Consider the following 23,427-nt stretch of genomic DNA (forward strand, 5'->3'; position numbering starts at 1 on the left):
CTATATGTGACTCCAGATCCACAACGTAGGTGACATAATTACCCACTGGACAATTAGGGATGGGCATTAAATGCTGGCCTAGCCAGAGATGTACCCATCTCGTGAGCCTCTACTTTGCAGCAACATAAACAATAAGGGGAGGCAATGACCTAGTGGTTTTATAACTAAGCTATTAACCCAGAGAGTCGGGCAATATCCCAGAGACTTGGGTTTGAATCCTGCCATTGCGGATGTTGGAGATTGAATTAAATAAATGGTGCAGAGGGCACTGAATGAGGGAGGTAAAATCAATGAAACTAGAACTGGCCAATAGCAGAACCAAAGTGTATTCTGCTCCATCAGTCACTCAGAACAGGAATTGTCAACCAGTTTACAAACATTTCCCATCCAAAATCTAACTCAACTCCAGATAAATCCAATGACCCAGTCACCACTACCTCCTGCAGAACACAGATTTCTGAATACTACTACTCTGACACAGGACATTTGTCCACATCTGTCCTCAATGAGAGTGCCCTTTCCCTCAATCTTCCTCCGGCCTCCACACTCCTCCCTATCTCTGTAACCTCCTCCAGCCCATCACCCCTCCTATCAGTTCCAGCCTATCCTCTAGACATTCAGCATCTTTTACCTTTCAATGAGATCACCTCTCATTCTTGTTTTTAATATCTAGAAGCGTTACCACCCACAACCAAATGACCTTCCCACCACCAACTCACCACGAGTTTGCCATCATCAAAAGCGAGGACTGGGAGTAGGGAGAACGAGAACTTCTTCTAACAGCCTTCTAACCTCCAGGAGACCAGGATGGGGAGGGAGAGATGCAGAGAGGTTTAGGGAGGGAATTCCCAAGTTTGGGCCCCAGGTGCCTGAAGACACAACTTCCAATGGTGGAGCAATGGGAACTGGGGGATACTGGAGAGGCCAGAACCTCAGGTGGTGACAGAGATCGGGAGGGGTTGCAGGGGCTGGAGGAGGACATAGAGATAGGGAGAATATATAGGGGCTGGAGGTCATAGAGATAGGGAGGAGTGTGGGGGATTGTAGGAAGTGAGAGAGATAGGGAGGGTTAAGGCCACAGAGGGATTTGAACATGGGGTGAGAATCTAAAACAAATAAACTAACAGGATCTCACACACCTTGAGGCTGTTGATGGGGATTCACACAGACAGACAGCTCAGTGCACGTGGGTCAGATTTATGAAGGTGATGACAAATGGGTTAAAGACAATGGGTGCAGTTAATCAAATGAGGAAGGTACAGAGAGCAAAGCTTTTACCTGCCATTTTACTCAGCCTATCAGAAGCCGCCCCACCAACAGGCCTTTCCATCTGCACAGGCTCCAAGACAGTTTGTGGTTTCAGCTCTGGTCTCACTTTGGAATCACTGGGAGGGGCCGTGTCCACGAGGGGCTGGGCCAGACAAAGGGCTGTGCCTTTGACTATTCCCGTTTTCTCGATGGCAGGGTATTGCTGGGGGGTTAATTTGCTCAGTGCCTGGGGAGTTGTGGTTAACTGGGGCTGGGCTCTGTCACCAGACCCTAATAAGCTCTGTCCATCTTTGGCTCTTAGACCATTCTGTGTGTCCCTCCTTCCTGAAGGGCTGGGTTTGGTGACTTCCTGCCTCGTGGCTGGTTGTTGGACTCCAGTCAATCCCACTGAAGATGATGACATGGAATCTGAAGCCTTGGCTGCTCCCTCACCTGCTCCCTCCTGGGCCCTCACTGCTCCTGTGGCAACTCCCTCTGGCGCCTTTGCTGGTCCATCGGTCGCTCCCTCTGGCGCCTTTGCTGGTCCCTCGGCCGCTCCCTCCAGGGTCCTTTCTGTTCCCTCGGCCACTCCCTCCAGGGCCCTCTCTGGTCCCTCGGCCGCTCCCTCCAGGGTCCTTTCTGTTCCCTCGGCCACTCCCTCCAGGGTCCTCTCTGTTCCCTCGGCCGCTCCCTCCAGGGTCCTCTCTGTTCCCTCGGCCACTCCCTCCAGGGCCCCTCCTGGTCCAGAGGTTGATTTGACAATGAGTGAAGGGGTTTCAATGACTATGGGTGTGGATTTGACAATGATTGTTTGGGTTGGAGCTGTTGCCACTGGGGCAGGCTGCATTCCCCCGAGAACGTGGCCCCTTTGCGATATTGCTGATCTCCAGATCATCTCTTGTAAAGGAGAAGGTCCTTCCACTATAGAAAGCTCTTCAGTATCAGCACCGTCAACGGAGACAGGAGAGTCTGCTGACAGCTGAGTGGTGGCAGGATCAGTTGGAGACAGGCCAGGTGGGTGCCAGTGTGATTGGTCAACATGAGACAAGGTTGACAAGATCGGAGAACTGGATCTTGGCTCACATTCGCCAGTTCCTTCCTCCGTAGACATATGCATATCTAATTGGTGACTGGCAGCTGCAGATGGGTAAGGCGAAACACCAGTATCTGAAGGTACGACTTCTTGTGAAGTTATTGGTATTTGCTCCAGCACCATGTCTCCACTGTGACCAAGCCCAGGTGAAGCTCCAGACAGTATTGGAGTTTCTGCTGGATGGTCTTTGGTTTCTGCAGACTGTGTTCTATCTCCTCCAGGGCCTGTGGATTGAAGATTCACAGACTCTCTCTGTCTGTCACTCAGTACCTGCTCTCTGCTTTCCCTAACATTTAATACTGGAGCACAAACCAGTTTCTCAGTGGTGCCTATATCATCCGATTTCTCCTTCCTATACAGTAGGGTCCCCACTGGACCGGATTTGACATCTTCAATAACAGTGTCATCCGATTCTCCGGAACTATCTGCCTCTGCAGTCTCCAATCTCGCAGACAGAACATGGTCAAGGGTAGTGGTTCCTTCAAGTGTTGGACATTGCGAGCTGCCCCAGCTTAAAGTTGGATCTTCAGGGAGTTGGCAAGTTTCCTTACTGGGGGAAATCTCCTTTGCTTCTTTCTTCAAAGGCTGTGGCTCATCCATTGGGTCTCTGGATGGTACTTCTGCCAAGGGCTCACTGCTCCTACTTACAGGGTCAATCGCACATCCGTGTCCAACATCAGGCAGAATCTTGATGCCTGCACTGGTGGATGTGGGTATTTGCACTGAAGGGTTCACAGCCTCATCTGGGGTAATCTTGATCAGTGAATAAGGAGAGAGTCCATCAGTTCCAGGGCCACGTGCTGGCTGAAATATCCTCTCAGAAAGATCCAGGTCCATTTGAAGACCGCAGACTACCTTTCTTTTATCAAATGGCTGAGACACTGGGTCTCCAAAAATCAAATCCTGTGGTCTACTCATTGATCCACATACAGAAGGTTGAAAGCTTTTGGAAGCTATGTCCATGGACATCCCGCCTCCTGTGGTGGCATTTGGCCTGAAGACATCTTCTGTGATGTTGCTTTGTCCATCAGGAATCTCCTGCTGGTCACCCACTTGAGAGCAGTGCAAAGCCTGTGGAAGGTCTCCTGTCTTCAAATCAGACTTTGGTCCAATGGCAGCAACTGTTTTGGCTTTGTTTTTGGACACTGCTTCACTCAATGGATCAGTCTTAATCCCTCCTGTGATTGGGAGAGGCTTCTGAGGCAGGTTCAGATCCACTCTGCGCTCATCCACAATGAACGATGACTTTGGTGTCTCTTCAGCACAAGGTCCCTTCTCTTGCATTTCAGCAAGGACCTCAAAAGGAGAGTCAGGACTAATTCTTTCCAATGAATCTTCTTCTTGTGAAGAATCAATTGAAGAAGGATCACTTTTTGCTGGCTCCTCTGGAGCATGCACTGCCCCAGTCCCATGGTGAACACTCTCAATTTGACAAACCTCCACTGCTTCCGGTACTCGTTGAGACTCCTGCTTCCCAAACACCAGCTCGGGTTGGCTCATCCAACTGTAGTTATCGAAGACACTTCCTCCAGGCTGAGAGCCCCTGAAGGTTGTGTCTTTCACAGAATCATTCCCATAGAGGTTGCTCATTCCCTGAGTGACTGCAGATCCAAAACATTCCTTCTCAGTGTCTGACAGAGCAGTCTTCTTCAACGAGGGGATCAAGGCAGAAGATCCACCTTGACCTGACAGCATGTCAGATGTCACAACAGAGCCAAGGGCAGAAGGTTGGAAAGACCCCATCGACTCCGAAACGCTCACACAGCTCGGCTGTTGTGCAGACAGACTGTGACCAGAGAGGAGCGTTTGGAGTTGCAATCTCTCTGTGAGCAGACAGCAAGAGAAATTCAGAAAACCATAAAAACCAGACAAACCAGTCTCACAGCATGCAATGTTATGTGGATGCAAGGGTAACAGAAACGATCTCAGCAGCCATGCATGAAAGGAGACTTGCCTCACAAATAATCAGCAACAGCAATGCAGCATCAAGCAAAATGCATTCCTCACCAACCCCTCCTTACGAGATAAGAGTGGTTAGGAAGAAAAATGGCAAACAAAGAGAGAACAGAAAACTCAACATAAACATGTGACAACATCTGCAGCCAGTAATAGGCATCAAGACTACAACTCAAAGAGAAAAGGATAGGTCTTATTGGATAATCTTCTGCCTTTAGAAAGGGCATTGTCACCACTGAATAAATACATTTAACTTCACCTTCTGCATCCCCACTCCCTCCCACAATCCCACACCTCAACACCAGAGATGCTAGAACATTACATTGAGACACCAGGATAAAGACAATTCCCCTTGAAAGGGCCCTTTTAATTATCGCAATAGACACAAAAAACAAATAAAGCCAAGCAATTCGGAGTCTAGGAACTGACTCCTCAAACTCAATGACAATTATTTTCATGCGTGGGTTCGGGGTCAGTGTTTAATCTGATCTGAGGGAGGTTATAGTGAACTTATAGGACACTGGTTAGAATTCAGATAGAATTTATGGTTCTGTGGACCACATTATAGGAAGAATCTAAGTACACTGGAGAGACAGCAGAAAAAATTGGAGAATGGTTTCAGGGATGAGACACTCAATGATGAGGATGGATTGGGGAGAATCGGAGACTGTCTTCTCTTCTGCAAGAAAAACTAAGAGGAGACTAGACGAAGTTTTCAAAAAACAAGGAATTTGGTCAGAAACTATAGAGAGATAAACTGCTCCCCCCTTGTCTTCTGAATCCTGATCACTTCACAATAAGGTTGGAAGTGATTTGCAAAAGCAGCAAATTGAAAAGAGAGAATGTTTTCTCAGACACTGAGTGGTTGGGTCAGGGCCTGGAAGTATAGTGGAGGGTGGTTCAGACAAGCCATTCAAGAGGGTGCTAGAAAATTATTTAAACAGAAGCAATGTGCAGGGTTGCCAGAAAAACAGAGGAGACTGGCATCAAATTAAAATACTGAGATAGCTGATGCAGACATGAGGGGCTGAATGGTCTCACTGCACCATAACAATTCAGGACAGACTCCCAATCACTGCCACAGTCTCAATATAAATTTGGAGATTCATTAAAGTATGATTAAATGATTGCATTTAGAAACTTTTAAAAAATTTATTTGTGGGATATGGGTATCACTGGCTGGGTCAGTTTTATTGCCCGTCCCTAGATGTCTCTAGAGAAAGTGGTAGTGAGCTGCCTTCTTGAACTGCTGCAGTCTACCAACATAGACTGATAATGATCAGCTTGTGTTCATGTCCATTTGCCTTTCCACTCACCTCGCTCTTTTGTGTTTGATGTGCTGGTACCTGGTTAATTAATAATCCAGTGTTCAAGAGAAAATGTGGCCATTTTTAACAGAAAGATTAAATAAAATGATCCTAAAATGGATTGTCACGAAGCAGAATGAGGAGACATGCTGCTATTACCCATGCGGGAGGCCAAAGAAAGGCCAGCATTACCCCTTGGGGTCAATCCCTCCATGTTCGCCCAGGGCACTCAATGGCTGGGCCTTAACTCCAAGCTAGATCTCCACGGTCAATCTCTCCACCTCCCCCAAGAGTCACAATCCAAGGGTCAGCCACCCTCTCCTCACAACTGGAAACAGGTTGGATTTTGGTGAGAGGGTGGGGCAAAAGTGGGCAGATACCTCACGATTGACTCCAGAGAGTAATCTAGGCCCTGGGCTCAGTGATCAGCTGGCTAAACTGACATTGAAGATTCTATTTTTATAATTTACAAACCTATAAACACTGTTATAGGGAAATGAGTGTAAAGGTAGAGAGGGTTAAACTTGCCTTCAGTTACAGAGATATGCTGAGAGGAAGAAGAAAGCAAATTATCTGAAAAATATAAAAATAGCAGATAATTAGACCCCGAGGGAATCTGTAACACAGTGACAGAATGGGTCTCCTGCCTCTGCCCATTTCCCAGCTGAGATACTCAGAGACTCCTCATTATCGCCCCCACCCCCACCAGTACAGACAAGCTCAGAGATAGCCATTAACACTGTCCGTACAGCTTGTAACATCTCCTATCCTCTGCTTTTGAATCATTAGAAGCATCTACTCTCACCATCAATGTCCTGATTTCCCTAGGCTCACTGATCTTCCATGGCATTGCTCGTGGTGAGCCAGAGGACGGGTCAGATGACAGTAATGCTCCAAAGTGTATTATTCCACTCAAGTTCAGCAAGATACCTTTCAAAGTCATAGGGATTACTGCCTCTCAATAAGTTCTGAATCCAATTAGCCTCAGAACTTATTGAGAGGCACCTTCCCATCCAATAACAGAAGGTGTTACACTTGATCGTTCACTTACACCCCCTCACTGTCCAAGGCTCCAAACACATCTTCCAGCTGAAGCAGCATTTCAGTTGTACTTCTTTCAATCTGGTCAGCTGTATTCATTGCTCACAAAGCAGACTCCTATACACTGGGTAGGCCAAACTCAGACTGGGTGACTGACTGCTTTGCAGCACACCTCCGTGTGCTTAGAAATGACCTAAATCTTCCAGTAGCTTGTTATTTAAGCACACCATCCCCTGCATGGAAATGTTTCCACCCTGGGGCTTGCTGTTGTGTTTCTGTGACGCTGAATGCAAGCTGAGCAAACACCACTTCATTTTTCATTTTGACACTTTACAGCCTTCAGGACTTAACACTGAGTTCAACATGATCATGGTCCTTCATTCTGACTCCACACTCCCCAACCCAGTCTCTTGTTTGCTCTCAGTTGGGCTGACCTATTTTCTGCTATTAACACCTACTCTTCATCTATGGCTCTCCTCTATTACAGTTAACAATCCCTTTTATCTTTTCTCTCTGGGCACCTCTCTATCTGTTCCCCTCAATCCTTCTCCACCCCTCTGACAGTAGCACAAACCTACGATTTTTCAGTAGGTTCAGCCCTAAAGTTGGACTCAAAATGTTAAGTTTCTCTCTCTTGATGCTGCCAGACCTGCCGAATTTCACCAGCACTCTGACTGTTTCTGGGATTTAACAGCCAGCAGGTGGGATCAGAGGCGGAAAGTCATCACTTCCAGAATCTCAGCAAGTTCCTAAATGCCCACATCAGGGCTGGGAGAGGCAGGGAGTCATTCCATCATGGAATCCATTCTCAGAGCAAGTGGAAGAGGTAAACAGTTCAGTTGTTCCAACAAGGAAACAAGATGATCAGCTGGAAGCAGATAACTGCAGTGAAGGAGTCTATAGGCACTAGTACCAACCCAATGGAGCAAATGGCCTGGTTCAGAGTTGTACATGTATAAAAATGTCTTATTCTCAAAAATAATCAATACATATAGAACCACACAGAGAAGGTGGAGGGTTATTCATCCCACTGTGCCTGTACTGCCTTTGTGAAAGATCTTCCCAATTCGTCCACTTCCCTGCCCCAGCTCTTTCTCCTACAGCGCTGCAAATCTCTCCAATTCCCCCTCCTTTTGAATGTTCCTGTTGAATCTGCTCCCCCCGCCCTTTCAGGCAGTGCATCCCAGGTCACAACAACTCACTGTCTCAAATAAAACATTCTCATCTCCCCGCCCCCCCCCCAGGTCTCTTTCCCGATTTTCCTCAACCTGGTTACCTCTGGTGACCAATACCACTTGCCAAACAGATATCTTATTCACCATAAGAAATCACCATCGTTTCAGAGAGATGGAGAACTTCAGTTTCCCAGTCTCCCCCTCAGGAGGTTACAACTCCATTCCGATGCATCTACAGTGACACACAATACCATACACTACACTGATGCCACTCTCCATTCCATAGTTTGGGGACACACCACATCAGATTATTTGATCTGTGCTGGAGAGTCTAGAAAATGCACACCTGGAAGAAACATAGGAACATTAGTAGGCCATTCAGCCCATCAAGCCTGCTCCACTCATGACTGATCATCGATAAAACCACCCACCCCACTTTATATCACCTACTATCATTAATCTCCAGAAATCTAGCAATCTGGGTATTGAACGTACTCTCGTGATTGAGCTTCCACAGTTTTTGGGCTAGAGAATACCAAACATTCTATCATTCTCTGAGTACCAAACATTTTCTCACCATTGCTCCTCATTTCATCCCTCAGTATTCTGCCTCTTATCCTGAGATTATGCCCCCGGTTCTGGACTTAATCTGGGGAAACATGCTCATTACATCTACCCTGTAATGTAATTTGATTGTGTAAGTTTCAATGAAGTAATGCCTCAGGCTGTATAACAAGTGAATACAGACCCAGTCCAAATGCAGTAAAACCTAGACAATACCCAGGCTGAAGGTGATGAGTAATATTTGCATCACACAAAGCCAGGCACTGACCATCTCCAAAAGAGAATCTAACCATCACCCCTTAATATTAAATAACATTACCATCACTGAATGCCCCACTATCCACAGCACCAGGGACCCAGGTTTGATTCCATCCTTGGGCAACTGTCTGTGTGGAGTTTGCACATTCTCCCCGAGTCTGTGTGGGTTTCCTCCGGGTGCTCTGGTTTCTTTCCACAGACCAAAGATATGCAGGTTAGGTGAATTGGCCATTCTAAACTGCCCGTGGTGTTAGGTGCATTAGTCAGAAGGAAATGGGTCTGGGTGGGTTACTCTTCAGAGGGTTGGTGTGGACTTGTTGGGCCGAAGGGCCTGTTTCCACACTGTAGGGAATCTAATCTAAAATTAAATTCCCCTCCTGACTCCCCAAAGCCTGTCCCACCATCTATAAAGCACAAAGGAGTGTGATGGAATACTTCCCACTTGCCTGGATGGATGCAGCTCCAACAACACTTGATAAGCCTTGACACCATCCAGAACAAAGCAGGCCACTTGATTGGCACCACATCCACAAACATTCACTCCCTATCACAGGCACTTAGCAATGTGTTTTATGTTTTCTTTATTGATTCACAAGATGTGGGCACTGCTGGCTGTGCCAGCATTTATTGCCCATCCCTAATTGCACAGAGAGCAGTTAAGAGTCAACCACATTGCAGTGGTTCTAGAATCATATTTAGGCCAGACCACGGAAAGATGGCATTTCCTTCCTAGCTAACATTTTCCTTTTCACATAGTTCAAACAATTTTTACACTTCACCCTTATGCTACTCATTAATTTGCATTTATAATTTTCATTAGCCTTCTTTGATGAGTTGCTTGGTCATTCTTTGAGGGGTCCCAATCTTCAAGTTTACCACTCTTACTGGCATTGTTATAAGACACTTTCTTCGACACAATGCAATGTTGAATTTCTTCTGCTAACCACAGTTAGGTCATCTTTCCCATTAGTGCTTGTGCCTTAGAGACCATGGAACACTTGAAATTACCAGCATTGCTCATCTATTGTCCCAATCCTTTATGGTTATGATGGATTAGTTGGTTACCAATGTGTTCTTCATATCTTCATGATTTCCTTTCTTTAGATTTACACAAGTTACAAAATTAATTACATAATGTTCAAATCTAATGCAAAATTTGATATTTCCTAACAGCAATATTATTAATTAATTCTCATTACCTAATGCTAATCCTTAAATAGTCCGAAACCTCATTGGCTGCCCAACAGACCATTCCAGAAACCCAACAGATACACACTCTAGTAATTCATCGTACACAGCATTAGTGTTAATTTGGTTCACCTAGAATGTGTCAATTAAGTTGCGCATTATTATAATTAATTTCATGGCTTACTCCATGCCTGACATTACCACTGTTGTTTGGCTGTAAACTGTTCCCTCTCATGTTCTCCACCTCTTGCTGTTTCCTAACTTCTATCAAAACTGATCCAACATTTGGAACATTTGGTCATTCCTTGCAAATTCATGTGCCTATGTAAAAGTCCCTTCCACACCCCTATTGTATCTGCCTCCACCACCACCCCTGGCAATGCATTCCACACTACCATTCTGTAAAAACCCCGTCCCTAACATCTCCTTTGAAATTTTCCCTTGTTACCTCAAATGCAAACCCCCTCATTTTGAACATTTCAATTCTGGGAAAGAGATTCTGAATGTCAACCCTATCTATCCCTCTCATAATTTTATAGACTTCTATTAAGTCTCACTCAGCCTCTGCCACTCTGGAGAAAACAACCAGAGTTTTTCTAGCCCCTCCTTAAAGCTCATAACCCCTAATCCAGACAGCATCCTGGTAAAACTCTTCCGCACACTCTCCAAAGCCTCCACATCCTTCTTGTACTGTGGCAATTAGAATCAAATGCAGTACTTAAAGTGTGGCCCAACCAAAGACTTATAAAGCTGCAACATAGCATCCTGACTCTTGTACTCAATTCCCCAAGCAATAAAGGAAAGTATGCCATACGCCTTTTTCACCACCCTGTCTGCTTTTGTTGCCACTTTCAGGGAGAATTAAGAATACGTGAAGCTCAACCTCCTTTTCCTTTTTGCTATTATTCCTAAAAGACCAATATCCCTGGACATACAGCTCCCGATCTTGGTCATCTTGTTGCCACTTTACATCAAACTCCTTTACCTCGATTTTTCTCAAATCATCAACAATGTTGGGTATATTATGTGCATTCAGATATCGTGCCTTTAATCATGTCTAAGATTCTTCTCATTAGTATCCAGATTCTATTAGATTCTTGCCTTTATTTCACCTGTTCCTAATTTCACTTATTGCATTTCTACTTGCTGTTCACAGTTCTGTTTCCCTCTGATCCAAACTCCCTTTCAATTTCTCAATCCCCAGCCTGTCCAGTTTAAATCCTCCCCAACAGCAAATCTTCTTGAGGCTATTAATTCCAGTCCTACTAAAATGCAACCTGTCCATCTTGTACAGTCCCATCCATCCCACAACCAGTTGCAAGGCCTCAGAAATCTGATGCCCACTCTCACACCAGTTCTCTAGCCATGTGTTCAATTGTTAAATTCACCCTGACAGTAATCCTGACATTACCACTTTTGAGGTCCTGCTTTCTCATCTCCTCTCTAGCTCCTTGAAAACTACTTTAAGGAGCCCATCCCCCATTCCTAGATATGAACAACCACCTCAAGCTGTTCACCCTTCCTCAGAAGAATGTTCTGCAGTCACTCTGCGACTCCATGGAGATAACACAATATCCTGGAATCACATCAACAGCTGAGAACCACCTGTCTGTTCCGCAGTAATATATCTCATTTCACTACTGCTCCTCTCCACTTTCTCCTCATGAGCCACTCATGATGCCACTGACTCGACTCTTACTATACCCCCGAGGAACACTCACCCTCACCACTATCCAAAATAGAAAACCGAACAACAAAACACTTTTCCAGGGAATTTTTGAAAGATCTGCCTGGTTCTCTTTAGACTACCTGATAATAGAAGTCTATAAAATTATGAGAGGGATAGATAGGGTTGACATTTAGAATCTTTTTCCCAGAATTGAAATGTTCAAAATAAGGGGGTTTGCATTTGAAGTAAGAAGAGGAAATTTCAAAGGAGATGTTAAGGGCAGGGTTTTTACAGAATGGTAGTGTGGAATGCATTGCCAGGGGTGGTGGTGGAGGCAGATACGATAGGGGTGTTTAAGGAACTTTTACATAGGCACATGAATTTCCTCCATCAGGAATAAAGGCAGTGAGCCTGAAGTGTGGAGAGATAAGCTAGAGGAGGGTGGGGGTGTGGAGAAAGTAGCATAGAGTACAATGGGGAGTGGGGGAGGGGATGAAGGTGATAGGTCAAGGAGGAGAGGGTGGAGTGGATAGGTGGAAAAGGAGATGGGCAGGTAGGACAAGTCCGGAGCTTCAGGGCAGAGGAAATGACCTGGGAGTTGCAGTGGGAGAGGGACTCCCTGAGATTCTTGTAGAGAGAGGAGGAAAACTTCTTCAAGGCAGGCATCCTTGCAAGAGGATTCGCAGTAGGGTTAAAATCAATGTGGTAAAAACAATGACTGCAGATGCCGGAAACCAGATTCTGGATTAGTGGTGCTAGAAGAGCACAGCAGTTCAGGCAGCATCCAAAGAGCAGCGAAATCGACGTTTCGGGCAAAAGCCCTTCATCAGGAATAAAGGCAGTGAGCCAATCTCAGGGAGTCCCTCTCCCACTGCAACTCCCAGGTCATTTCCTCTGCCCTGAAGCTCCGGACTTGTCCTACCTGCCTATCGTCTTTTCCACCTATCCACTCCACCCTCTCCTCCTTGACCTATCACCTTCATCCCCTCCCCCACTCACCCATTGTACTCTATGCTACTTTCTCCCCACCCCCACCCTCCTCTAGCTTATCTCTCCACGCTTCAGGTTCACTGCCTTTATTCCTGATGAAGGGCTTTTGCCCGAAACGTTGATTTCACTGCTCTTTGGATGCTGCCTGAACTGCTATGCTCTTCCAGCACCACTAATCCAGAATCTGGTTTCCAGCATCTGCAGTCATTGTTTTTAACCACATGAATTTCCTATCTGCCTGCACACTCCCAATGTGTGATTACATGACCATCATCAATGACTCTAGGCTCCACTGAGCTCTCAAGCCCTCATACAGCCAGTCATAGGGATGTACAGCACAGAAACAGACCTTTTGGTTCAACTTGTCCATGCCGACTAGATATCCCAACCCAATCTAGTCCCACCTGCCAGCACCTGGCCCATATCCCTCCAAACCCTTCCTATTCACATACCCATCCAGATGCTTTTTTAAATGTTGCAATTGTGCTAACCTCCACCACTTCCTTGGGCAGCTCATTCCATACATGTACCACCCTCTGTGTGAAAATGTTGCCCCTTAGGTCTCTTTTATATCTTTCCCCTCTCACCCTAAACCTATGCCCCTCTAGTTCTGGACTCCCCCACCCCAGGGAGAAGACCGTGTCTATTTATCCTATCCATGCCCCTCATGACTTTATAAACCTCTATAGTGACGGACACTTGTTTATCAAGGACAGTGCATCCATACCAGCCCACATGCCAATTGGCTGAGTTTCCCTGTCATATTTTAATGTTACAGACTATTCGTTGCAAGTATACTAATCTACAGTTGCTCCTTCTGCAGAAGTAGGAACTGAATAATGGAGAACAAAAAACGTAATTAAAATAATTTCGTGAATTCCCTGTTCACCAAACTCTTATCTGCAAGCTGCACCGTAAGCTTTAGGTTTATAGATATTTTAAAACAACCAGTTCAGACGTGGTATAACACACCTCTGGACTGGGAGAACTAGAACACAGACTTCCTGAGCAAATTCAAGATGGCGGCAGGGCAGCAGGGCTCAGTCCCAGGACTCATCCACACCCATTTACTTCCTTTCCTTTCTTTTAAAAAACCTTCTTATTTTGTTTTGTTTTATTGTTTTTAAAACCTGGAGAATAACAGGTGAAGGAAGTAGTCTCAAGTGGCAGGAATGACAGGATAAGCCGGACACTGTTCTACCCTAACACGGTGTCTCCCAGAGAACGAGGAGCAGGTCATGTTCAGGTTGAGACTGCCCCAGGCCAGCTGCAGTCTCTACCTATCTATCTCTCTCTCTCTCTTTTTCTTCATATTTTTTACTTGTTCTTTTTTTTTCACCTTTCTGACGTCCCGCTGGATCAGTGTCAGCAGGAACTCCTGGCTGCAGTAGACCCAGAGCAGGGACGCTGCAGAAGCCATGTTTGAGACCCCAGCCAATGAAGGTCAACTCTATTTATGTATTTTCCTTTACTCTTCTTGTACCTCAAAATGGCACCAGTTTAGGTCAACGCAATACTTTTTCAATGCATCTCCATGTGACAACAAATCAATCATTCATTCATTCATTCAAAAGCAAGGCCAAAAGAAATAGGAACAGGAGTTGGCTATTTGGCCCCTCAAACCTGCTCTGCTATTCAACAAGAACAGTGCTGATCCAATGGTCCTCTCAAACACTTTCCTGTAACCCTTGATTCCCCAACTGATCAAGAATCTCACTCAGCATTAAATATACTATTGTCTGCCACAAGAGTTTATACTCGTAGCTGAACTGCAGAAATAGATTTTACTGATTACTAATCAACTGCTCTTTCGAACTGCCAAAGACTGGAAGAAACCTATTTCCAATTTATAATTAGTGTACACACCCTCTCCCAGTGAAGCTGATTTTATACTACAGCTGCCAGTAAAATAAAAAGATACTGATGAATAGATAACCAGACCAGACACAATGGGTTCACTCCATGCTGTAACTAGACAATCTGACTCTGAACAAGCCACCAATATCTGCAACATCACACCGTTCAGACGATAGAACCAGGGAGGTTGCTCCCACTGGCAGGTGAAACTAGAACTAGGGGGCACAGACTCAAAATAAGGCAAAGCAGATTTATGATTGAGTTGAGGAGGAACTTCTTCACCCAAAGGGTTGTGAATCTGTGAAATTCCCTGCACAGTGAAGCAGTTGAGGCTTCCTCAATGAATATTTATAAGGTGAAGATAGATATATTTTTGAAGAGTAAAGGAATGAAGGGTTATGGTGGGCAGGCAGCTAAGTGGATTCTGGATTAGTGGTGCTGGAAGAGCACAGCAGTTCAGGCAGCATCCAACGAGCAGCAAAATCAACATTTCGGGCAAAAGGCCTTCGGCAGCTAAGTGGAGCTGAGTCCAAAAAAAGCTCAGCGACAATCGTATTGAATGTCGAAGCAGGTTAGAGGGACCAACTAGCCTACTCCTGCCCCTCTTTCTCATGTTCTTACATGAGGTGCCACACAAAGTGTTATCTACAACATGGCTTTATTACCATTCTGGCTGAGGTCACTGTGAAGCCCTGAGCTATGATGATCCTCCAGGGTAAACTCACCCTGAGAGACAGCAGCCTGCTCTCCTCTGTGACTATGTACTTCGTAGTCAGGATGGATGTACCGTTACCAAAGGCCAGGGGAAGCTGACAAACAAACACAGGCTCAATCCAGAGCTCAGTTCTCTGCAAAGGGAATTTCGTAGGGATCGAACTGCCTGTACTTTCTGAAGGCAGCAAGCATTTTGATATTACGCACTATAAACAAACAGCCAGATAAATGTGAGCCTGAGACACATTACAGTAGTATTACACACTGATTGTGTTAGGATACAGAATGTGCTAGTGTTCAAGTTCACCTTCCTTCCCAATTCTCTTGGTACCTATCTCCCCTCCAACAGCTCAACTTCCTCCCCCTCATGGTTCAGCAGCACCACCCCACCAAACACACAAAGTCAGGGGCGGTACTCCACCACAGGCACTAGCCATGCACTTTCAACTCTGCTGAGCTCACCCAAGAGATTGCCACTTCCTCACAAGCAAGGCATGGCAGACAGCAAGAGCATGCAATTCCCACAGAATCCCTAAAGTGCAGAAACAGGCCATTCAGCCCAACAAGTCCACACCAACTCTCCTAAGAGCATCCTACCTAGACATACCCCTCATCATATCCTTGCGACTCCATTGGCTAATCTGCCTAACCTACACATCCCTGGATACCAAGGGAAATTTAGGATGGCCGATCCATCTAACCTGCACATCTTTGGACTGCGGGAGGAAACCCAGACAGATATGGGGAGAATGTGCAAGCTCCACACAGACAGTCACCCAAGACTGGGATTGACCTTGGGTCCCTGGTACTCAGAAGCAGCAGTACTAACCACTGAGCCACTGTGCCATCCTGGCAATTCGATTCCAGGACGCATCACAGGTAATACTTTCATTTTGCAGCTGAAAAATGACCTCCTGCACCCCCCCCCCCCCAAATCCACCCCCTAGACACAGTGATCTCAGGGATCAAGGGCTTGTCATAGGAGAAGCAGTTGAGGACTCTGGGTCTCTACTCGATAGAGTTTAGAAAGATGAGACGGAATGTCACTGAAACCTACTGAAAGCAGAGATCTGGATAGCATGGATGTGGAGAACTTGGCTTTCACTAGTAGGAGAGACTAAGATCTGAGGGCAAAGTGTCAGAAATTACCCTTTTGAACGGAGATGAGGAGCAATTTCTTCAGACAGAGGGTGGTGGAACTAATTGACACAGAAGTCTGTAGAGACCAAGTAATTGCATGCATGTAAGACTGAGATATATAGGTTCTTGTTTAGTAAGGGGATCAAAAGTTATGGGGAGATGGAAGACAAATGGGTTGAGAAACATATCAGCTATGATTGAATGGAGAAGCAGACTCGATGGGCCAAATGGTCTTGTGGCCTGGAGCTTAAGTCCAGCAAAGAAGAGTTTAGCAGAGGGCAGCATCTCATCCTGAGCACATTTAGGACCACTGAGGAGAAAGTGTCAAATGAACATGTCAGGTGGGACCAAGAGAGGCCAGGGCAGGGATGTCAATTTGTTTTTTTTAAAAATTCATCATGAGGGGTATGGATAGGGTGAATAGCCAAGATCTTTTCCCCAGGGTAGGGAGTCTAAAATTAGAGGGCATTGGTTTAAGATGGGGGGGGGGGGGGGGGGGAAAGATGTAAAAAAAAAGGGACCCGAAGGGCAGCTTTTTCACGCAGAGGGTAGTACGTATATGGATTGAGCTGCCAGAGGAAGTGGTGGAGGCTGGTACAATTACAACATTTAAAAAGCATCTGGATGGGAATGAATAGGAAGAGTTGAGAGGGATATGGGCCAAATGCTGGAAAATGGGACTAGATTAATTTAGGATACCTGGTCAGCATGGACAAGTTGCACTGAAGGGTCTGTTTCCCTGCTGTACATCTCTATGACTCTCAAAGATTGCAACGAATCACCATACTACAGTGAATTAGTTTGTATTGTAATAGTGCAATGCATTTCTTATGAGTGAGATTCCACAAACACTTAGGAAAACTACTGTGGCCCCAAACTAGTAGCTCAGGTTGGGGATTGAGGTCCATCAATTCCAAAAGATGGAAAAGGCAGAAAGTAAATATCTGGATGTCAAAAGCTGTTGGCTGTGTAACGGTTCACGAGCAGCTGAGTGTCACAATCACACTGTCAGTGAGGTAAAAAATAAACCACAAACAAAGTGAATATGTAGTCCCGTGTCTGGTCATTGGATGTTGCAACTCGAGTTGTTATCAGTGACATAGTTCCCCTGGCTGCTTCTTTCATATCCTGACCGGCTGATGCAAGAGATCAAGCAAGCTCGCAAGACAGTATGAGCACAAGATGTATGAGGAAGCCCACTCAGTCCTAACCTATTTAGACCTACTGTCCCCTCAACAGCATGTCTGGTCAGGAAGAAAGGAAGCAGGATTGCAAAAGAGAATAGTGCAGGGGTCTTCCAGGGAGGGCAAAGCCTCCTTCACACCCCCTCCTCCTCAGAAAGAGCTCAGAAACAGAAATTAGGAGTAGACCTTGAGCCTGCTTCACCAAATAAATCTGATCATTGAACTCTGTTCCTGCTGTGTTCCCATTCCCTTTAATCCCTTTTTCTCTAAGAACAAAACCTAACCTCTCCCAGAACATATTCGACGTCTTGGCCTTAACCTTGCCCATTGTTCCTTTCAATCATCGTCCCATGTCACTCATCTTAAACTTTTAAGATTTTTCTTTTGTCCTGGGATGTGGGCGTGTCTGGCTGGGCATTTATTGCCCATCGCTAATTGTCCATGGAGAAAGTGGGAGTGAACTGCTGTCGTCCATTTGGTACAGGTAGCCCCCAGTGTTGTGAGAAAGGGAGTGCCAAGACTTTGACCCCCAGTGACATTTTTTCTCTGGGATTATCCTGCAGAAAATATTTACACCATCTTTCACAATCTCAATGATCCAAAACATTTCATAGCCAAAGACTACCTAACTCGAATAGGTTTGAAGTGTACTAAAGGAAATGCAGTCTATTGCTTGCAGTAAGCTCCCACAACAGCTACACGATAATTACCAGACCTCCTCTTTTGAGAGGGTGGCCATAACACAAGGGAGAACGCAGCAGTTCTTCAAGATAATGCAGTGGAAAATGCTACAACCAGCCACCAAGGTAGATAGAGATTCGAATGACCAATGGTGCATTATCTGAACGCTAACACGTCCACCAAAGCCCCATCCTCAGTACTTTTCAGAAATTTCAACCTTTGTGATATGTTCTTTTTTGGGGATGGGGCTGTCCAGTCCAGAGTGTATCAACACGGATAACACTGGCACTTCATTTATTGAAAGGGGAGTGGCAGGAGATGGAGTGTGTCAGGGGCAACAATGCAAACCTCTCCTTGAATACTCTGCCACCCCAAAGGAGAGTTACAGAACGCCAACTCATGGGGGGAAATGTCATTGTTGATAGGAGTTGGGGGACAGTGATTGGGGGGGGAAGGAAAGAGCTGGGGGGGGGAAGGAAAGAGCTGGGGGGGGAAGGAAAGAGCTGGGGGGGGGAAAGAGAGGTGGGGGGGGGGGGAAAGAGAGGTGGGGGGGGGGGAAAGAGAGGTGGGGGGGGGGAAAGAGAGGGTGGGGGGGGGGGAAAAGAGAGGTGGGGGGGGGGAAAGAGAGGTTGGGGGGGGAGGGAAGAGAGGTGGGGGGGGGGAAGAGAGGTGGGGGGGGGAAGAGAGGTGGGGGGGGAAGAGAGGTGGGGGGGGGGGAAGAGAGGTGGGGGGGGGGGAAGAGAGGTGGGGGGTGGGAAGAGAGGTGGGGGGTGGGAAGAGAGGTGGGGGGGGGAAGAGAGGTGGGGGGGGGGGAAGAGGTGGGGGGGGGGGAAGAGAGGTGGGGGGGGGAAGAGAGGTGGGGGGGGGGAAGAGAGGTGGGGGGGGGGAAGAGAGGTGGGGGGGGGGGAAGAGAGGTGGGGGGGGGGAAGAGAGGTGGGGGGGGGAAGAGAGGTGGGGGGGGGGAAGAGAGGTGGGGGGGGGGAAGAGAGGTGGGGGGGGGGAAGAAGAGAGTTGGGGGGGGGGAAGAGAGGTGGGGGGGGGGAAGAGAGGTGGGGGGGGGGGGGGGAAGAGAGGTGGGGGGGGGGAAGAGAGGTGGGGGGGGGGAAGAGAGGTGGGGGGGGGGGAAGAGAGGTGGGGGGGGGAAGAGAGGTGGGGGGGGAAGAGAGGTGGGGGGGGGAAAGAGAGGTGGGGGGGGGAAAAGAGAGGTGGGGGGGGGAAAGAGAGGTGGGGGGGGAAAGAGGTGGGGGGGGGGGAAGAGGTGGGGGGGGGGAAAGAGGTGGGGGGGGGAAAGAGGTGGGGGGGGGGAAAGAGGTGGGGGGGGGGAAAGAGGTGGGGGGGGGGAAAGAGGTGGGGGGGGGAAAGAGGTGGGGGGGGGGAAGAGGTGGGGGGGGGGAAAGAGGTGGGGGGGGGGAAAGAGGTGGGGGGGGGGGAAAGAGGTGGGGGGGGGGAAAGAGGTGGGGGGGGGGAAAGAGGTGGGGGGGGGGGGAAGAGGTGGGGGGGGGAAAGAGGTTGGGGGGGGGGGAAGAGGTGGGGGGGGGGAAGAGGTGGGGGGGGGGGAAGAGGTGGGGGGGGGGAAAGAGGTGGGGGGGGGGGAAAGAGGTGGGGGGGGGGAAGAGGTGGGGGGGGGGAAAGAGGTGGGGGGGGGGAATGAGGTGGGGGGGGGAAAGAGGTGGGGGGGGGTAAGAGGTGGGGGGGGGAAAGAGGTGGGGGGAGAAAGTGGTGGGGGGGAGAAAGAGGTGGGGGGGAGAAAGAGGGTGGGGGGGAGAAAGAGGTGGGGGGGAGAAAGAGGTGGGGGGAGAAAGAGGTAGAGGTGCGGGGGGGGGGGAAGAGTAAGAGGTGCGGGGGGGAGAAGAGTAAGAGGTGCGGGGGGGGGGGGAAGAGTAAGAGGTGCGGGGGGGGGGGGAAGAGTAAGAGGTGCGGGGGGGGGGAAGAGTAAGAGGTGCGGGGGGGGGGGAAGAGTAAGAGGTGCGGGGGGGGGGAAGAGTAAGAGGTGCGGGGGGGGGAAGAGTAAGAGGTGCGGGGGGGGAAGAGTAAGAGGTGCGGGGGGGGGAAGAGTAAGAGGTGCGGGGGGGGGGAAGAGGTAAGAGGTGCGGGGGGGGGGAAGAGTAAGAGGTGCGGGGGGGGGGAAGAGTAAGAGGTGCGGGGGGGGGAAGAGTAAGAGGTGCGGGGGGGGGGAAGAGTAAGAGGTGCGGGGGGGGGGGAAGAGTAAGAGGTGCGGGGGGGGGGGGAAGAGTAAGAGGTGCGGGGGGGGGGGGAAGAGTAAGAGGTGCGGGGGGGGGGAAGAGTAAGAGGTGCGGGGGGGGGGGAAGAGTAAGAGGTGCGGGGGGGGGGAAGAGTAAGAGGTGGGGGGGGGAAGAGTAAGAGGGTGGGGGGGGGAAGAGTAAGAGGTGGGGGGGGGAAGAGTAAGAGGTGGGGGGGGGGGAAGAGTAAGAGGTGGGGGGGGGAAGAGTAAGAGGTGGGGGGGGGGGAAAGAGTAAGAGGTGGGGGGGGGGGAAGAGTAAGAGGTGGGGGGGGGGGAAGAGTAAGAGGTGGGGGGGGGAAGAGTAAGAGGTGGGGGGGGGGGGAAAGAGTAAGAGGTGCGGGGGGGGGGGAAGAGTAAGAGGTGGGGGGGGGGGGAAGAGTAAGAGGTGGGGGGGGGAAGAGTAAGAGGTGGGGGGGGGGAAGAGTAAGAGGTGGGGGGGGGGAAGAGTAAGAGGTGGGGGGGGGAAGAGTAAGAGGTGGGGGGGGGAAGAGTAAGAGTGGGGGGGGGAAGAGTAAGAGGTGGGGGGGGGGAAGAGTAAGAGGTGGGGGGGGGGGAAGAGTAAGAGGTGGGGGGGGGGGAAGAGTAAGAGGTGGGGGGGGGGAAGGAGATAAGAGGTGGGGGGGGGGAAGAGTAAGAGGTGGGGGGGGGAAGAGTAAGAGGTGGGGGGGGGAAGAGTAAGAGGTGGGGGGGGGGAAGAGTAAGAGGTGGGGGGGGGGAAGAGTAAGAGGTGGGGGGGGGAAGAGTAAGAGGTGGGGGGGGGGAAGAGTAAGAGGTGGGGGGGGGGGAAGAGTAAGAGGTGGGGGGGGGGGAAAGAGTAAGAGGTGGGGGGGGGGGGAAGAGTAAGAGGTGGGGGGGGGGGGGAAGAGTAAGAGGTGGGGGGGGGGGAAGAGTAAGAGGTGGGGGGGGGGGGAAGAGTAAGAGGTGGGGGGGGGGGGGAAGAGTAAGAGGTGGGGGGGGGGGAGAAGGTAAGAGGTGGGGGGGGGGGAAGAGTAAGAGGTGGGGGGGGGGGAAGAGTAAGGGTGGGGGGGGGAAGAGTAAGAGGTGGGGGGGGGAAGAGTAAGAGGTGGGGGGGGGAGAGTAAGAGGTGGGGGGGGGGAAGAGTAAGAGGTGGGGGGGGGAAGGAGTAAGAGGTGGGGGGGAAGAGTAAGAGGTGGGGGGGGGGGGAAGAGTAAGAGGTGGGGGGGGGGGGAGAGTAGAGGTGGGGGGGGGGGGGGAAGAGTAAGAGGTGGGGGGGGAAGGTAGGGTGGGGGGGGGGAAGAGTAAGAGGTGGGGGGGGAAGAGTAAGAGGTGGGTGGGGGGGGGGGAAGAGTAAGAGGTGGGGGGGAGAGTAAGACGGGTGGGGGGGAAGAGTTTGGGGATCCCCCTCTATGCCTTACCCCTCCCGACCCCCAATTCCTCTTCCGTTCCCCCTCCCCAGTCCATTACCCCCTCTGGTGCCTGCGCATCTCTGTCCCTTCCAGCTCTGCCCCTGTCCTTGTCCCTGATGGTGCAGTTCAGGGCCCCAGGCCCTGCCTGGATCGGGCTGTGCAATGCGGTGCTTTCAGGAGGGAATATCGCCGCAGTCCTGACTCACCCAGAGACACTCCCGAAGAGGAAACCGCTGCATCCCCGTTTTCTCCAGACGAGGTAACGAGGGAAGACTGATTCTGAGATTCCATGCTGCAACCGCCTTGTTCCCCAGCTCCTCTCCTGGTGAAACTGCCCCAGACTCTGGACGCGCAAAGCAGAGAACCTCTGCTCACTGGGAGGAGCCCTGAGCAAAGAATCCTCTCTCTCTCTGTTTGAGGAGGAGGATCTCGACCTTTGAGGAAGGGCGGGGACGCTACCATAAAAACACAGACTGATTGACACTGGGCTAGACAGTCAGGCCCAGCCCAGTCCAACACAACACAAGCAAGATGGCCAGTGAGGGACCAACGTAATGTGGGCACTGGGAATGATCCCACACACTGCAACTAGATAGTCACCTGCTTACAGTCAATGCTGAATTTCAGGAGAATATTATTGCACTTTCGTTACGCTAGTGATTGCGTGGGGGAAGGGGGAAGCGTCAGTTCACTGGAGAGTGTAAGGATCTGAGTTTACTCCCTCCTAAATTACAACAGTTCGCCAAATGCTGCGAAGTGCAGAGACAACCTGAAGTGGTTGAAGGAGCTGTAACAAAGGGGCAAGCCATTTTTTAAAACATATATCAAATACGTTCAAAAGATGCAAAAAATTGAATATTACAGGAATGATTGACCCTCCGACAGTGCGGCATTCCCTCAATACTGACCCTCCAACAGTGCCCGCTCCCTCAGCACTGACCTTCTGACAGTGCCCACTCCCTCAGTACTGACCCTCCAACAGTGCCTACTCCCTCAACACTGAACCTCTGACAGTGCCCGCTCCCTCAACACTGACCCTCCAACAGTGCGGTGCTCCCTCACCCTCAGCACTGACCCTCCAACAGTGCCTGCTCCCTCAGCACTGACCCTCTGACAGTGCAGCACTCTCTCAGGACTGACCACAACAGAGTGGCCCTCCTTCAGCACTGACCCTCCGACAGTGCAGTTTTCCATCAGCATTGACCATCTGAAAATGTGGTGCTCACTCAGTACATAACGATCTGGACAAAGGAACTGAGGGTATTGTTGCTAAATTTTTAGATGACACCAAAATTGATTAGGTGCACAGGGAGTGTTGAGGAGGCTGCAGAAAGACTTAGAAATGCTCAGAGAATGGGCAAAGAAGTGGCAGATGGAATAAAATGTGGGAAAGGGTGAGATTATGTACTTTGCCCAGAAGATTAGAGGTGTAGACTATTTTCTAGATGGGGAAAGGGCTTTGAAATCTGAAGCACAAAGAGAGTTACGATTCCTCATTCAGGATTCTCAGGTTAATATAAAGGTTCATTTGGCAGTTACAAAGGCAAATGTAATATTAGCATTCTTTTCAAGAGGATTAGAATACAAGAGCAGGGAGTTTTTGACTCTATGACTCTATACTGCTGAGGCTGTATAAGACTTTGGTCAAACCACATTAGAAATTGTGAGCAGTTTTAGACCCTGTATCTAAGGAAGGATGATCTGGCATTGGAAGGTTTCTCAAGAAGGCTCCTGAAGAAGCAGGGCTTGTCAT

General features: G+C 49.1%; 1 protein-coding gene across 3 annotated transcripts in view; it reads right to left on the reverse strand.

The window, feature by feature from the left end:
• The window catches only part of LOC140457157 (reticulon-3-A-like), a 33,931-nt gene extending 11,642 nt beyond the window's left edge, over positions 1–22,289 (reverse strand). Inside the window, exons 1-4 of one of the 3 annotated variants that reach the window (XM_072551214.1) lie at positions 21,881–22,289; positions 6,133–6,177; positions 5,614–5,643; positions 1,279–4,164 (exon numbers count right to left, since the gene is read on the reverse strand). In XM_072551214.1, coding sequence (XP_072407315.1) covers positions 1,279–4,164; positions 5,614–5,643; positions 6,133–6,177; positions 21,881–22,136 — 3,217 coding nt within the window. In that variant the 5' untranslated portion in view covers positions 22,137–22,289. The remainder of the gene's footprint in view (positions 1–1,278; positions 4,165–5,613; positions 5,644–6,132; positions 6,178–21,880) is intronic. The other 2 variants (XM_072551215.1, XM_072551216.1) reach the window with 2 other exon arrangements.
• Positions 22,290–23,427: the final 1,138 nt, after the last annotated feature.

Source organism: Chiloscyllium punctatum, chromosome 31, assembly GCF_047496795.1.
Source record: "Chiloscyllium punctatum isolate Juve2018m chromosome 31, sChiPun1.3, whole genome shotgun sequence".
In the NCBI taxonomy this organism is placed as follows: Eukaryota; Metazoa; Chordata; class Chondrichthyes; order Orectolobiformes; family Hemiscylliidae; genus Chiloscyllium; species Chiloscyllium punctatum.